We start from the raw sequence: 17,855 nt of genomic DNA, 5'->3' as shown, positions 1-17,855 counted from the left end.
GTAAACCAAGAACTAATTAATGAAAAGAGTTTAACTAGTTTGAAAAAAAAAAGCTACTTTGTACTAAAAACGGAATAGTTCTTTTTTATTATTTGTTACAGAAAGCTATTGATTCGTATCTAAGTTAACAGGTAAGCTACTGGATTGGTTTCAGACCAAGAATTTATTGAATAACAACTAGCAAACTAATTTTAGTAAAAGTTGTTGAAAAGAAATCGATTAACTTGTGCCTGTTCAAGAATTCATAGAAAGCAGGAACAGTTGCTTTTGTCTGTTCAAGAAATAGTCGAGGACATAGTTTCATTCTTATTTTCTTGTTTCTGCCGCCGAATTTACTGAAAAGTTATTGAATTGTGTTTGTCCAAGAAGTTACAGTAAGGAATTATTCATTTATACTCTCAGAGAAATAGTTGAACTGCATCGACTGAAGATCACTTCGTTGTTGTTGTTTGTCACTTGTTACTTTACTTCAACAAGCGTCCAAGAAATAATTGTGTTGCATTGGCCGAAGATAGCTTCGTTGTTGTTGTTCGTCACTTTTGCTTTACTTCAACAAGCTGCGTCCAAGAAATAATTGTGTTACATCGGCCGAAGATAGCTTCGTTGTTGTTGTTTGTTACTAATAGCTTTTCTTCAACAAACTGTGTCTAAGGAAGAGTTGAACTGCATTGACTGAAGATCGCTTCGTTGTTGTTGTTTGTCACTTGTTGCTTTACTTCAACAAGAAATAATTGTGTTACATCGCCGAAGATAGCTTCGTTGTTGTTGTTTGTTACTAATAGCTCTTCTTCAACAAACTGTGTCTAAGGAAGAATTGAACTGCATCGACTGAATATCGCTTCGTTGTTGTTGTTTGTCACTTGTTGCTTTACTTCAACAAGAAATAATTGTGTTACATCGGCCGAAGATAGCTTCGTTGTTGTTGTTTGTTACTAATAGCTTTTCTTCAACAAATTGTGTCCAAGGAAGAGTTGAACTGCATCGACTGAAGATCGCTTCGTTGTTGTTGTTTGTCACTTGTTGCTTTACTTCAACAAGAAATAATTGTGTTACATCGGCCGAAGATAGCTTCGTTGTTGTTGTTTGTTGCTAATAGCTTTTCTTCAACAAACTGTCCGAGGAAGAGTTGAACTGCATTGACTGAAGAGGGGTCTTCTGTTGTTCACTACGAGTAGCATCGCTTCAACCTGTTGCGTTTGATTGCCGAATCATCCCAACGGGCGATTTTAGTGTGATTTTCCGACTTGACGTCCTATGATCCCCAGTTCGTCCTGAGCGAAGACGAGGTGGACTGACTATGGACGAGGTAGAAAAGTTGAACTTGTCGCTGAACGGGTGCGGCTACCTGGGCATCTACCATGTGGGGGTGTGCGGCGCCATCCGGAAACACAGGCCCGAGATCCTGCGGCACAAGATATCCGGAGGATCCGTAGGCGCCCTGGTCGCCTGCGCCTTCATGTGCGAAGTACCGCTGGGTAAGTCTTTCCCCCTTTTTCTGCTGCTTTGTTATTGGCTGATAGCATTCATTGGCTCGCGAAGAAGGCATAGGCGCCCATATGGGGGATGGGGCAAATGGGGGTTAAGGGGAGTCATACCCTAAATAGTTTCAAAAATTCGATTTTTTTTATTTTTATATATTTTGAAACTCCATTTCAATAAATTTTTAATGATACAAACATCTTGAGCGTGCTCATATTAGAAGTAAGTTAAAATAAGTTTTAAAAAATGTAAAACCTATTTTGATGAGGTATGATTTTCCCCTTTAAATTGCAATATCTCGAAATGGTATTTTTTAAACTAAATGTTCCTTTTTCTCAGAAACTAAATTGTGTTAGGCTTTGAAATTTTTACCACCTATTCCATACATCTAACTGCATATACTGAAGTAAACTTTTTCTCATATTCGAAAATTATTTTTTTATAGAGCTGATTTTGTGTGGCAAAATGGTATTTTTTGAAACAAATACAGTGACTTACACATTAGAATTTTTTACAAAAAAACTAAGCTTTTTTTCTGTAAAATTTTACTTCAGTATAGATAACGGAGTCTACTTGAGGTGCAGAAAAAATTTCATGCTTGTATCTTTAATAGATTTTCAGAAAAAGGTACATGAACCTGTGCAAATTAACATTGACGGTATACAGGGTACTGACTATTCTTAACCCCCGCCTTAGAAATTAGAACTTCCTTGCTTTTAGCACTTTTTTCCTTGCAAAAATGTAAAAACAGTTCCTTTCCAGCCATTAATGAATAAGTTATTAAAAGTATTAAATTTTAATAATCTGTACTGAAATCGGTTTCCATGGGAAAAATATCAGAGGCCCCCCCCCCCTTAAAATTTTTGCGTATGGGCCCCCGTGGAAAAAGGCTTACTACAGTGCGGCAGAGATCGAAAACCTTCTTTTTGAAGTAGTAAAGCATATTGTTACAAATTCTGTAAATAGTAATTATTGTAGTAACGTAACCTGTAAATAGTTTCCCGTAATGAATATACAGCCCCTATACATTCGGTTAAGTATAGGGTCCCCCTATTTTTCATTGACAAGATTCGTGAATGAATAAAAAGATGAAATAAAATAACGGTCTACTATTTTCGAGAAGTATTTCGAATCATGTGGAATATTTGAGAGCTCTCTTTTCGGTGTGTATATAAGCCGTTACGCTGGATAAAAAGTTTAGTTTCGATTGAGAATTTGTACTGAGAGCGTATTTGCTCTGTTTATTGCGAGGCATTTCGCTGTGTTGTTTTCGTATTTGGAAGTAAATACGTGTGTAACCGTTGAGTTTACGGTGTTGAGTGATGCTTGTTTAATTGCTGATGATTAATTCAGCAGTTGTTGACGCTCTTTCCTGTACATAGTGTAAAAAAATCTCCTGTATTTTTAATCAAGAACTGTGTCGTCCTTTCAAGAAAGTTGGAAGCCGCACCGGATCCGTTACAATATTTATGTATGCGTCGACCCATGGCCTGATTACTAAATAGGCCAACTAGGCCTTGGTCTAGGGCCCCCACATTTTTATTTTTCATAAAATCTGAAACATATTTTGGGTGTCATTGGAGCGGACTCCCCCCCCCCTCCCCCAGACACCCGTTGTGTGTTTTAGTGATGTTCCGGGTATCCGTATCCGCGGATATCCGAGGAAAAATAAAGATCTGTATCCGCATCCGCATCCGTTACTTTTTTGACGGATCTTAAACGGATCTTTTCTATTCTAAAAATGCTTACATATTTGAATAAAAGACTCTTAAATTCCGTTTAAATTAGTTTTTACTCCCTATTTAAATTATAAGGTATCATTTCAGAAGCCGACGGCCCTCTGAGACATGTTTTTTTTCCCTTTTTTTTAATTTTTAGTTTAATATTAGTTTTTGATATTAATTTGGGTTTTCTGTTATTCTTCATTTTGGTTTTTCTCGGCATCCTTCAAAAAACTGAGACAAATTCTCTGTTTGTAAAGGTGTTCCCGGTTCTGTTATTCCGTCGGTCGGAGTCATCTGGGTGGAGTGGGTCAGCGCTGCATTTATGCTGAAATAAAATGCGACAAATTATTTCTAGTCTATCCAGTAGCAGCTTTACACTCTTGCTCCTGTATCCTACATCTACCGAGTAAGCTAGAAATAATTTTTCACGTTCTATTTAAGCATCAATGCAGCGCTGACCCGTTCCTTCCAACTCCCCCTCAATTTTAACGGAGATTTCTTTAAAGAGTAAATCTATTATATTTTCGCGGTAGATGACAAATTTTTTGAAGAAACAGTGTTATTATTATGACGGGAATACCTTCCGTAATAAATTTTAAACTTGGATAGTTGAATTGGGCAAAAAAATATCCGTATCCGCGGATCTTGACACTAATGATCCGGATCCGTGTCCGCGGATCTACTTTTTTAACGATCCGGCACATCACTACATAGGCGGATTTAGGGCTGAGTTCCTGGGGGGGGCAGGATTTTTTTTTTTTTTTTTTTTTGAGCAATATTAGTTGTAATCAAGGCTGGTTTAATTTGCGTGGCCCTAAGCTTTTTCAGGTTTTGGGTCTCTTTTGTAGCCCGCACAACTTTTACCTACCAACAACCTACCCAATTTTTGGGGGCCCGGGGGGTTTCTCCCCTGGAGGAATTTTTGTAAAATAGATATAAAATTCTGCATTTTGAAGCCTTATAAGGGGTAATTAGAACTACCAAAATCTCAGAAAAAATAGCAAAATACTGTTTTGTGAATCACGATAATAAACAGCAAAAATTGTCTTCGGGTTGACAAATCAGTGACAGCAGTCCTCTGAGAGAAAAAGCGAGGGAGCTGCCCATTTGGAAAATTCATAATTTATACACTAGATAAGAAATAAAATTGAAGCACCCTTTGCTTAGGAATTTCAAAGACTCATCTAATCCTTTTCAAGGACTCGAGAACAATTAAAATTATTTAAGGCACTTCATTTGCATTTTCCAATCTGTGAAATTTTGTACTAGATTGTACAGTTTTACAGTCTTGCTCAAACTTTGTAAGAAACAACTTCTTTAAGTTTTAAAGGCAAAAAAAAAAAATTATAGATTTCTCATTGTAACTTTTTTTCAATTACAAGCAGTGCTGAAAACGAAAAGGAATAGAGGTAGTGTTTTTTTTCCGGGCAGAAGAGATTAACAATATGCAGTAGAAGTAAGATAGAAGCAAGCAATACAAAAGAATTTTCAAAATTGTGCACTGCATTTGGGATTAAATAAACAGCAAGATAGGAAACATGTGGGTCATAAACATTTATCTCCAGTAATATTACACAAACGCGAGAACCACGATTTTTACATTTTTGATGCAGAATGAGGCAAGGAAATAAATTTAACATATTTCGGCATTTATCCCTCTACCCTCTTCCATTTGTTATAAATGCTTAAATTTATGGTTTATATCCAAACTTTTCCAAATTTTTAAAGATTTTCAAGCACTTTAAAATGAAATTTATTTTTTCAAGTTCTTTCCTTTTTCTTTTTTTTTTTGTTGAGGAACATTTGTTCAACAAATCATGAAATTTTTGGGAGTTAGGGGCCTTCAACAAAGCTGGTGCCCTAAGCTATAGTTTGTTTAGTTTATAAGTAAATCCGTTTTCTTTTAAATCTTTGTTTCAGTTTCTAATTTGTTGAAATAATCGTTGATTATTTTCAGTATTGCAGCTGAATGCGTAGCTCGTTCAGTGAATATTTCCATTTATATACTTGTCCTAATAGCTTTCAGTTCAAAGAAGTCGTTTTCAACGCATTTCTGCATCCCTGTTACTAATTGTAATACCAATGTACGGTGCCCCCCCCCCCCCTTCCCCCCAGAAAAGGACAGTCGCTATTCTCTTCATTTTCTCTTCTGAGCTATTCAAAAAAGAAAAAAAATTAGGTTTTTTTTCTTTTAAGGTTTTGGAAGGTGTTTGTTACTATAAATAAAGTTCTCCCAAGACTGGGGGGACACTGACCCCCCTCGCCCCCCATAAATCCGCCCATGGGTGTTTTCGAGTTTTGTGGAAGTTTTAAAACTTCAACCCAAAGTTTGGCGCTTCTGTGTGGAAATCCGCGAAAGTTGAAACGGTAGTCATCATTTTGTTTTTAGAAGCAAGCCCTCCACGACCATTTGTGTAGAAATGAGCTTAATGGGAGACAGGTGTTGTAATATCCCGTCTCCTCGTTGCGTCACGTTTATTATTTTTGCGGCAGAAGGGAAACATCGCTTTCAAAACCGATGTTGTGGCAGCTTTGGAAATCGCCCTCTGTTGTCATCCGTTATGCGGCAAGTCGGTGGCGTTGGCGAAAAAGGGGGAAGCGATTTCACTTTAAAAGAAATGCAACATCACGAATGGATCTTTGTCCTTTTCTCTTTTCAACCGTGCAACCCTTGCTCGTAATAAATTACAGTTGCAGAAATCTGGGAAAGGCCGAACTTACTAGTTAGCCAATAGATATCAACATAATACAATAAGAGTGGGTGTCCGTCCAATGGGGAACATTAAAAAAAGGTTGCCGATTTTTATCGGGGACACTAAAAATTTACTCACCACTAATAAAGAGCGACTCTGACATTCGAATCACGCCCATCCCACTTATTAACTTACTAGTGGTACCCGCACGGCTTTGCCCGTAATAGAAAAATGAAAAGGTCTTTTGGTTCGTCTGTATATTTACAAATAATGTATGGTGAATTTTCTCGCCAATTGGCTTGTACCCATGATACGGTTCCACGTTATGATCATTTCGTATCTCGCCCATTGGCTTGTACCCATGTTACGGTTAAACGTTATGATAATTTCGTCATTGACTCGACCATCTTATGATATTTTTGTTCTTAAAATTGGAATAGAAAAAGAACCACGTCGAATTTTCGAAAAATCGCTTCGAGGTGCACTCCCTCACGCTACAAACTAACTTTGTGCCAAATTTCATGAAAATCGGCCGAAAGGTCTAGGCGCTATGCGCGTCACAGACATCCTTAAGACATCCAGACATCCTCCGGACAGAGACTTACAGCTTTATTATTAGTAAAGAAAATTGGAATAGAAAACGAACTACATCGAATTTTCGAAAAATCGCTTCGAGGTGCACACCCCCATGCTACAAACTAACTTTGTGCCAAATTTCATGAAAATCGGCCGAACGGTCTAGGCGCTATGCGCGTCACAGACATCCTGCAGACATCCTACAGACATCCAGACATCCTCCGGACAGAGAGACTTACAGCTTTATTATTAGTAAAGATAAAGAAGATTAGGATCAATGCAAATAGATCATTCAATAAACATCGCAAGAAGAATTTTAAAAAGAAAAGAAAAGAAAAAAATAAAGAAATTAATTTGAGTTAAGTTTGTCATCTTGGATTCAAATTATGTTTTTCGCAATCACGAGTGTGTGTGTGTGTGTATGTAGGCGTGTGTGTTTGTGTGTGTGGGGGGTATGTGTGTTTGTGTGTAGGGTGTGTGTGTCGGCATATGTGTTTGTGTCTGTGTGCAGGCATGAGTGTTGCTAGTTGTGTGTATGAGTGAGTATTTGTGTGCGTGGGGGCGGGGTATGTGTATGTGTGTGTAGGCATGCGCTTGTGTCTGTGGGCAGGCATGAATGTGTGGATAGTTGTGTATATGTGTGTGTATGTGTAGGTGTTTGTATGTATGCGTGTGTGTATGTGTTTGTGTGTATGTGCTTGTGTGTGTGTATGTGTTTGTGTGTGTGTATGTGTAGGTGTCTGTATGTATGCGTGTGTGTATGTGTTTGTGCATGTGTGTATGTGCGTGTGTGTGTGTAATTGTGTATGTATGCGTGTGTGTGTATGTGTATGTGTTTGTGTGTGTGTATGTGTAGGAGTCCGTATGTATGCGTGTGTGTATGTGTGTAGGTGTGTGCATGTGTTTGTGTGTATGTGCGTGTGCGTGTAATTGTTTATGTATGCGTGTGTGTGTAGGATATGGATGCAACCTGGAGACGGCTTTCGCTAGAGGAGCAGCATCGTGAGGTGCCGGTCGACGGGTGGTGCTGGCAGAGGGAGGCGGGGGGAGGGGGTAATAAAATGATAGCACGCCAAAAACAGTCAAATGAGAACAATAAGCAATCGTGATTGCTCAAAAGAAAAAAAAAGCTTCCTTTCGGTTGATATTTTATTTTCTTAAACTCATCTTCTTCAAATAAGAAAACCGGTTCATAAAAGATTTCGCGTCTTCGAGTGGCAGTGGGCGTTTGTATAAGCAGCTTTTTTTTTTTGTAAATCTTTCAAAGCCAGCCCTTTCGATTCACCCTGTCAAAGATGAGAGCGAGTTGAGTTGTCTCGGAGCCGGTGAACTGGAGGGAGGGGTGGGGTTGAGAACCTCATCCCGGATTCACGGGGAAAGGCACAAAAATTGAAAGCAGAAGACAAAAGGCATTTTGGCATCAAGTCGGTGGTCATGCTCTTCATGGAGGGAGGTCGCCGTGACCTCCCCGAAAATTTCTTTATTCGGCAAATTTTTTCTGATGATTATACAAAATCTGGAGTTTTAATCGGCAAAATTATCATTCCGCAAAATTTTGAGTCCCATTCGGCAACATTTGGGGTTCTATTCGGCAAAATTATCATTATACCGAATGTTCGGCGAAATTTGGAGTTCCATTCGGCAACATTTGGAGTTCTATTCGGTAAAATTATCATTATTCCGAATGTTCGGCGAAATTTGGAGTCCCATTCGGCAACATTTGGAGTTCTATTCGGCAAAATTATCATCATTAGGTGAAAGTTGGAATTCTATTCGGCAAAATTATCATCATTCGACAAATTTGGCTTTCCATTCGGCAAATGGGGAATTTCCGCCCTCTCAAAAATTTAAGTTCACCCTTCACTTCAACCTGAATTTTTATTTATCTTTTAGTGAAACTTAGCTACCCAGGTTTTTATAGGGGAAAGAATTCCCTGATTTCAAAATTAAATATCTCAAAACCAAAGGCCGATACTGGAGCGAAACAAACCTTCTTTTTTTGGGGTTCATTGTGAAACACAAAAAAATCACGAACAGAAGCTTGGAAATGAGTTTTAAAAATGCCAACAGGTGGCGCTGCACGCTGTAATTGCAGTGGAATTCCCCATTAATAGTGCTGCGAAGGGATTGGACCAAGGCATATTTTAATGGTTTTTTTTACTTTCTTCTATATCTAAGATATAGAAGAAAGTATCGGATTCGTGCAAATTTTCGAATTTCGAAGGATTCGAACTTTTTGAGGTGTGCTGAGTCCATTTCGACTATTTTTGGAAAATGTCTGTGTGTATGTGTGTGTGTGTATGTGTGTGTGTCACGTCTGTGTGTGACCAGTTTTTTGTGGCCGCTCTACAGCAAAAACTACTGCATGAAATCGAACGAAATTTGGTACACATATGTGCCCCTATGTGAACTTGTGCCCATTGGTTTTTGGCGCGAATTCCTCCAAGGGGGGTGGAGCAATGGAACGTGTTTTGAGTTCTGCTCGATTGCTATTCCCCAGGAAGTAACTGGCGGAATCAGACAAAATTTGCTCCATATGTTGTCCCTGACAGGTACAGATCCTGATTCAATTTTGGCGTCAATAGCTAAAACGAGGGTTGAGTTATAAACGCCAAATTTAGACAAATTAATCACAAAAATAATTACTATCTACAGAATTTGTAGCAATATTTTTTTTAGGTCCCAACAGTATCGTTGTAGACGGGTTTTACTGCATAGCGTGCAGCGCCCACGTTGGCAATTTCTGTTACTCACTTCCAAGTTTCTGTACGTGATTTTTATGGGTTTCCCAATGGACATACCGTTTATTTTTTTCCAATACTAGTGGTACCCGCACGGCTTTGCCCGTAATAGAAAAATTAAAAGGTCTTCTGGTTCGCCTGTATATTTACAAAGAATAAATGGTGAATTTTCTCGCCAATTGGCTTGTGCCCATGTTACGGTTCCACGTCATGATCATTTCGTGTCTCGCCAATTGGCTAGTGCCCATGTTACGGTTCGACGTTGTGATAATTTCGTAGTTTACTCATCCATCTTATGATAATTCTGTACTTAAAATTGGAATATACAAAGAATCCCATCGAATTTTCGAAAAATCGCTTCGAGGTGCACTCCCCCACGCAACAAACTAACTTTGTGCCAAATTTCATGAAAATCGGCCGAACGGTCTAGGCACTATGCGCGTCACAGATAAAGATATCCTGACAGACAGCGGGACTTTCAGCTTTATTATTAGTAAAGAAGATAAGGATCCTTTGTTTCCTTTCCTGGACACTAGGGTGGTTCAAAAAAAAAAAAAAAAAAAAAAACTTTTTTTCAGCTAGAGACCAGGACACCTCCTTTTTTTTTAGACTCACTAATAGTATTATGCTGTTAAAAATTTTAGCTTCTTACTCAAATTTCAAGAAGGTGCTCAATGACCCCTCCATTTGTCATTAGTCGTAGCATAGAAAAGCCATGAATTAAGAAACATTTCATTTCCTCAGCTTTTTTTGTAAATAACTATTTTAATCCAATGTACAGGGTGTTTCAAAATGAATAGCGGTGTTTTAACAAGTTATAATATTTATTACACCAAACTTACAGCCGCAAGTGATACATCAAATGAAAGAGAAACTCAAACAGTTTTACATAATAGCCTACAAGTGTTCAATGTGAGCACCACTCGGCACACGTCAAGACGATATGCGAGTTCTTCCCAAACTTTGATCAGTGTCTCATTAGTAATTTGCTGCAACAGCTGTTTCAATCCTGTTTCTCGATTCGGGCGGATCGGCTGGCAGTGGAGGCACATACACACGGACCTTAATAAATCTCCCAAAGATAGAAATCACGCGGCGTTAGGTCGGGTGACCGTGGAGGCCATGGGAAACAGGCCCCTTACGGGCAATCCAGCGATCGGGCACAGTTAGGTTAAGCCAATCGCGTACCTCATTATGCCAGTGAGGCGGCGCACTATCTTGCTGAAAGATAAAACACAAAACGCTTTCTGTTCTTTAGTCGCCTTCTTTGCTACAAGCGCTTTCTAGCGGATTGCAGCAGAAACATTCCACGCGCATGCGCACTGATACCAACAAACAAAACTGTTTGAGTTTCTCTTTCATTTGATGTATCACTTGTGGCTGTAAGTTTGAGGTAATAAATATTGTAACATGTTAAATCCCCGCTATTCATTTTGAAACACACTGTATATGCATGTCACTCGTGTATATCAAAATATGCAACATTGTTTTTTCAGTTCAGTGCATTTTTAAACCTCCTCCTCATAAGTATGAAGTTTGAAGGAGGAGTTGAGCGCCCTCTTTCAGTTGAAATAGGAACTAAAATTATTCTAGTATAAGACTATCCACAAGTCTAAAAATGTTCAGTAGGGTCCCGTTATCTGGAAGAAACTTTTTTTAGATGTATTTTTGATCCACCCTATACTGGGTGGTCATTCCAAGCTCGTCAGCTTGCGAGATCGAGATTCTCGCTCACGTGATCGGTCGTGGCGTAGAAATGTCGCAAAGTAGTATTCTAATCTACTGGAACCTAGCCGCAAGCTAAAATCCTCATTTCTACGGCACAACCGATCACGTGAGCGAGAATCTCGATCTCGCAAGCTGACGAGCTTGGAATGACTAGAGCCCCTATAACTGGAGAGGCCGACGCATCCGCCATATTGGAGCAAGTGTACAACAGGGAAAGCTACCTTTATTGGCAATCATTCGCCAAACGGGGAACTAGAGAGTCAGAGAGCAAAGGTAAACATTGGCGAAATTTTGGAAATAGTTTGCGTCGTTTCTAGGCTGCTAGTCACTTTGCGGGCTATTAATTACCCATTTCTTTTTTCTTTCTGCATCTGCTGGAAATCTAAAGAGCTGAAATCGTTTTTTGGAACTGTTTGCACACTTTACAGCCGAACAACCGCCCATTTGACTCCATTTAGCACATGCTAAGGAAATGTAAACATCAGCAGCAATGCTATCGCTACGAAGCACTGGATCACGTTTGCTCCAAAATGGCGGATACGTCGGCTCCTCCACTATAAGAGCCTTAGGAATGACCGCCCTGGACAGTACTTGCAGTATACTGTAGGAGTGCTACAAAGTAGCTACAATAAGTAAAACTTCCGAAGCTTGTGACGCGTTTTTCCATTGTCTTCAGATAAAACTGATAAAAGCGACCGATACGCGAGTTTTTGTAGGACGCGACGCTTGTTTAAAATTCATTGCAGAATTTCGCATCCAAGCTCTGGATTGTATGGAAGCCAAGCATGTGTGTCGCGAATTATTCAATCAATGGTAGGTCTCACGCGCGGTTGACTTCGCAAACATTCGAAATTCACGCGAGACGCCACTTTCTCATTTTTTGGAACTGATTTTTGATAAGGCTCTCTACATAAATAAAAATACCCATACATATGTATAGATAGAGTTATGACGCATATTTTTGGTTCGTTGCTCGGGGAAAAGGAAGTATTGTAGGCACGTAAAGTTTTTCACTCTACTCACATGTCAACATAAATTCAAACTTTATTCACCCTTGAAATATATATACAGTAGGCGCCGCTCAATGTGATCACTTCGGGACGAATACAATTTGATAACAATAACCGACTGATAACAATAACCGAAAAGAATCCAGGAGACACAAAATAAGGATTTTTTTCCAATTAAGGTGCATTTATTTTGGCAGCCTCAAATTAAAATCACAATGACTCAACTGAACGCACTTTCAAATCATAAATTATTAAATTAACAGAATGGAAATATCTGAATTATAAAAAGTTGAAGCTAAACTATGCAATTTTTTATCACATAGTAATAGGTGAAGTAAAATAGGATCGTTTTCCCTGACATTCGTAAACCACTTTCAGAGCACATTCAGCTTTTCTATCTTTTCCAGCATGGTTTTGCTTGTTGTTTAAATTTCGATTTAACTTCACTTTGTTTTCAATCTCGTTACAATTCTTTGATAGTTTACAAAGTGATGGCAACAATGGAGGTCCTACATCAATGCCTGCAACATGTCCAGCGACCGAATTTTTTAAGGAGCAAAAGAAATTTTTCTTAGGGGGAGTCTGTGGTCACTGGGGGCGAACTTTCTGTAGCTTCACTCCTAGAAAAATTTTGAACTGCTATTGAAAACCACAAAAAGCTACACAGAATGTTAGTCTCGCCAGGGTTTGCCTATGTTTTTCTGTTAATTGAGGAACAAGAACGGGGAAAAAAATTGAAAGTTTATGAAAAAGTGATAACAATAAACGAAGACGCTGATTACAATATCCGACTTTTTTAACGTGTGTTAACATACGAGTGTTCCGGGACTTCGTGATTCTGATAACATTAAGCGAATAATAACATTAACCGTGATCACATTAAGCGGCACCTACTGTATACAGCCCGTTTAAAAATTGAATGGCCAATTTGCCACGAAAAAAATATTCCAGTAAGCGGGATATTCCAATATCGAGGATCAAACTAAAAGAGATTACAATGGTCAGGTACATTGAGAACTTGTTACATTAAGCGGGTCCTGTATGTACAGGGCCACAGAAAGCCAAGGCGGGCCCCTATATCCAAAAAACCCCCATCAGAAGATATTTTTGATCAAGAAATCCCCCTTCTGAAAATATTTTTGATCAAATAGCTAATTCCGAAGGTTTTTTTTGGTAAAAAAAAAAACCCCTCCAGAAAGTATTTTTGATTTAAAAAAAAAACCCTACAGAAGGTATTTTTGATCAAGAAATCCCCCTTCTGAAGATATTTTTGATCAAAAAACTCCTTCCGAAGGTTTTTTGGTCAAAAAAAACCCCTCCAGAAAGTATTTTTGATACAAAAAACCCTTACAGAAGGTATTTTTGATCAAAAAACCCTTTCCAGAAGGTATTTTTGATCCAAAAAACCCTTACAGAAGGTATTTTTGATCAAAAAACCCTTTCCAGAAGGTATTTTTGATCCAAAAAAAACACCTTCAGAAGGTTTTTTTTATCAAGTTATGTCGCCGGGCCCCTCCCGCCGTCCCCCCCCCCAAATAAAAAAGAATAGAAAAGGGGGAAAGATAAGGGGCAAAAAGAAATAAAAAAGAAGGGGGAGAAGAAAAAAAAGTGGGAAAAAAATAAAATAAAATCAAAACCGCTTAATAACAACGAACTCTATTTTCAGTGCCACGGCAGTAAATACCGAAAGGCCCGGGCCTTTAGTTTCCGATAGGCTGACATGGCCTCTCGTCGGGCCAGTGAAGATATTATATATATTAGTGATGTTCCGGATATCCGTATCCGCGGATATCCGAGGGAAAATAAAGATCTGTATTCGTATCCATTACTTTTTTAACGGATCTTAAACGGATCATTTCTATTCTAAAAAATTTTAAATATTTGAATAAAAGACTCTTAAATTCCGTTTAAATTAGGTTTTATTCCCTATTTAAATTATAAGGTATCATTTCAGAAGCCAATTTGAGATCCGTATCCGTACCAGTATCCGCGGATCTTGACACTAATGATCCGGATCCGTATCCGCGGATCTTTTTTAACGATCCGACACATCACTAATATATATATCTGTGTGTGTGTGTGGGTGTCAGGGTTTCCTAAACAGTTTAGTGTGAAAATATGACTGGAGATCGCGCTCGTCAAACTAAAATTTTTAGTTGCGAAATTCTCCGATCGCTTATTTCAAACCCTGGAGAGATCTTGTGCAAGGAGGGCTGTCCCGATGGGAGGTCACTATGGCCCCCAGATAATTGTCTCCTTTGGCAAATTTTGTTTGACGATTCGGAAACACAATTAGTGAGGCAGCGAGAAGCGAAGGGATGTCTGTGGCAAAATTAAAAATTTGGAGGTAACCAGTACTCATGGTAGGTGAACCTCTCCCCTGTCTTGGGGCAAGGGATGGTTCTAGTATATATATGTTGTAGGTACCCAGGGCCTGATTACCGCACAGGCCTACTAGGCCAGTGCCTGCGACCCCCTCTTCCTAAGGGGCCCCAAATTACTTAAAGAATTATGCATAGCATTACAACTATACAAAACGAGCTGATGTGTGCATCACATGACTTCCTTTTACTCCAATTTAATGTCATTTCCCCATTACTGGCAGTTTTAATATAATTCAATAGTTTACTCTCTAAATATCACCCACAGTGGCCAAATTGAAACAAGATTTAAAATAAAAAAAAAATCGCCAAATTTCTCGCCAAGTTGGCGACAAAACTTGGCGACCAAAAGACTGACGATATATCGCCAAGTGTCCGCCAAATTATAACACCACGTGAGTTTACATCGAAATTAACAATGATTTCCCCCCAAAAAGGGGCAAAAGACCCCCTTTGGAGCATCCGAATGCAACCAAAAAGGAAGGTGCACAACGAGACCCCACTAGGAGTCTGTGTACAAAATTTCAACTTTCTAGGACATTTCGTTCTTGAGTTATGCGACATACATACACACATACACACATTCGCACATACATACGTCGCGATAAAACTCGTTGTAATTAACTCGGGGATCGTCAAAATGGATATTTCGGGTGTCTGTAGGTTCCTAGGCACATATCCACGTGTGGTCGGGCCGAAAAAAAAATTCAACATTCATTTGGGGATGAGCAAAATGGAAATGAAGGCAGATTTTTGGGTGAAAATTTTTTCGCGAATACAATACTTCCTTTTTTGTAAAAGGAAGTAAAAATACACACATTTTTAAAATAATAGCCTTCAGGGGGCCTCCAAGTTATTGTGGGCCTTGGGCCCTCACTTTTATTTAGTCGGGCTTTGTAGGTACCTACCTAATAACTACATAATACTAAGTTGCTGTCGTACAGCATGATATAGAAACTCTTTTCACTGAAAGCCTACCTAGGACTTGAAACGTATTTTACCCCAAACTTAGAAATATCCATTTACATCGCTTTTCTTTTCACTGCCTCCATTGCAATATTGAAGTTTTTAAGTGCCCGAATGTCCCTTTACCCTTTTTATTAGATGTATTTATGTATGCAGTGGAGCAGCAAAGGGGGTGTACACCCCCCCTCAAGTGCATTAGTTTTAATATGAATGTAGTAGTTTTTTATGCATATGAAAGGGCTGTTTTGATTTAAAAAATAAAAACCCTTCAGAAGGTAATTTTGATCATAAGAACCCCTTCAGAAGGTATTTTTGATCACCAAAGAAAAAAAACCTTCAGAAGGTATTTTTTATTTTGATCAAAAAATCCTCACCCGAAGGTTTTTTTGATCAAAAACCCCCTCCAGAAGGTATTTTTGATCAAAAAACCCCTCCAGAAGGTGTTTTTGATCCCCCCCCCCCCCCAAATAAAATCCTTCAGAAGGTATTTTTGATCACCAAAGAAAAAAATCTTCAGAAGGTATTTTTTATTTTGATAAAAAAATCACCATCCGAAGGTATTTTTGATCAAAACCCCCCTCCAGAAGGTATTTTTGATCAAAAAACCCCTCCAGAAGGTATTTTTGATCCCCCCCGAAAAAATCCTTTAGAAGGTATTTTTTATTTTGATAAAAAATTCCCCACCCGAAGGTATTTTTGATCAAAAACCCCCTTATATTTTTGATCAAAAAAAAACCCTCCAGAAGGTATTTTTGATCACCAAAAAACCCCCTTCAGAAGGTATTTTTATTTTGATAAAAAAATCCCCACCCGAGGGTATTTTTGATCAAAACAACCCTTCAGAAGGTATTTTTTATTTTGATAAAAAAAATCCCCACCCGAAGGTATTTTTGATCAAAACTCCCGTCCAGAAGGTATTTGTGGCTGCGCTAGTATGTGTATGTATACCCGTATTTTATCTATCCTTCGGCAAGATGTTTAGTTCCATTCGGCAAACTGAGATTTTCCGCCCACCCAGAAATTCAAGTTCGATTAATCGCAAGTTCATTACGCGGCTAATCAAGCTAATCCGATCGACTGACCGAAAGGAAGGGGCGGCATAAATTTGAGAGAACTCAAGACAGAAACCTTTCGAGTGAAAGTTCTTGACCGCCCCAAGGTCATTCCGTGGATTCCAAAACCGGTGACCGATAACCTTGACCAGAGATGCTAACCGATTTAGTGACCGGTTTAAAAAAAAAAAAAAAAAAGATTTCAAAATAGAAGCAAACTCTGCCGTCACGTGCAAGAGTCAAGGAGATCCTGGTCGCCATGACAACCATGGACACTTGTTGCATCAACAATCAAATGTGGCTTGTTTGTTTTGAACGTTGAAAAAGAAGCATACATCAGAGTAAAAGGTTAGGTCATGTTGTCATTGTTTGGATGAAATTAGCTGGCCTAGATTAAAGGTCATGGTTAATTTGCCAGTCTTGAACTTATTGTAAAGAAAAAAAAACCCCCTTCTAAATAACAGAATTTTTTTAAAAAATACTAAGCACTTTTCATAATGCACTCAAAATGACAAAATAACTTTTCTGGGTCAGAAAGGACAATTTAAGGGGACCGTGGACCTTCCAAATAGCTCAAATCGGTCAAAAATATGATTTTTTTTAGTTCGTGGAAGTAACAATATATGAAGTGTGCTGAATCGTATGAAAAAAACCTCTTGTTGATCTGATGTTTTATCGCGAAGTTATATGCGTTTAAAATAAAGTAAACGGAGCGTGTTTTCCATTAAAATGGCTGTAAAACATGTAAACAAAGTCGAAAAACTAATCAAAACTAAGTGTCAAACATGTAAACTAAGTTTCAATAAATTCCTACGTTGTTATTAATGTGAAATATTTAGTCATCGTGAAAATATCTTTCGGGAGGTATTGAAATACGAAGATCGTGAAATGTAGGTGAAATTGGACTTGAACGTCGTTTATCTCGGACTGGAAAATTCGATGCCGACACAGATCGAAAAAAGCTCCATGCGACTTCATTTTTGTTCGATATGCTTCAAATTTCAGAATATGCTACTTTGGTAGTAGTTTGATAAAACTAGGTATGTATTAAGGATTAAGAGAATTTAATATTGCTCAAAAATATTAAAGTTTTGATTTTTATGTAATATTTGCAACAAAAACTATTGCTTTACGCGAAAAAAAATATACTGTGCAGTTAATAATGGATCAATCCTTAAATGGATACCCAAAGTTCTTGGCAATGTTCTGTTCTCGGATAAAATGCAAGTTGTTTGAGAAAAAAGCAAAAATTGAGTCGCGTGGAGCATTAAAAATTATTTTTTTAATTTTAATTGCAAAAATTTTAATTTTAATTAAAATTTTATTTTGTTGCATTTTTTTTGATTGATATTTTGCATGCTAATAAACTTACTAACTTTTATGCCCAGTTTCATATTTCAAAATTAGTAAATAACAGAAAAAGCTTTCAAGGTCCACCGTCCCCTTAAGCATTCCTGTAGTTTTCAATTATTCCAAGAAAATGACTTTTCAAACGAAGAAAAGTG

At 38.2% G+C, this 17,855-nt stretch overlaps 1 protein-coding gene across 1 annotated transcript in view; it reads left to right on the top strand.

Moving 5' to 3' along the window:
* Nucleotides 1-1,297: 1,297 nt before the first annotated feature.
* Nucleotides 1,298-17,855, top strand: part of LOC129232430 (patanin-like phospholipase domain-containing protein atgl-1) — a 108,952-nt gene continuing 92,394 nt past the window's right edge. Inside the window, exon 1 of the mRNA XM_054866575.1 lies at nucleotides 1,298-1,475. Coding sequence (XP_054722550.1) covers nucleotides 1,298-1,475 — 178 coding nt within the window. The remainder of the gene's footprint in view (nucleotides 1,476-17,855) is intronic.

Source organism: Uloborus diversus, unplaced genomic scaffold, assembly GCF_026930045.1.
Source record: "Uloborus diversus isolate 005 unplaced genomic scaffold, Udiv.v.3.1 scaffold_12, whole genome shotgun sequence".
Lineage (NCBI taxonomy): Eukaryota > Metazoa > Arthropoda > Arachnida > Araneae > Uloboridae > Uloborus > Uloborus diversus.
This window is presented reverse-complemented; position numbering and strand designations above follow the sequence as displayed.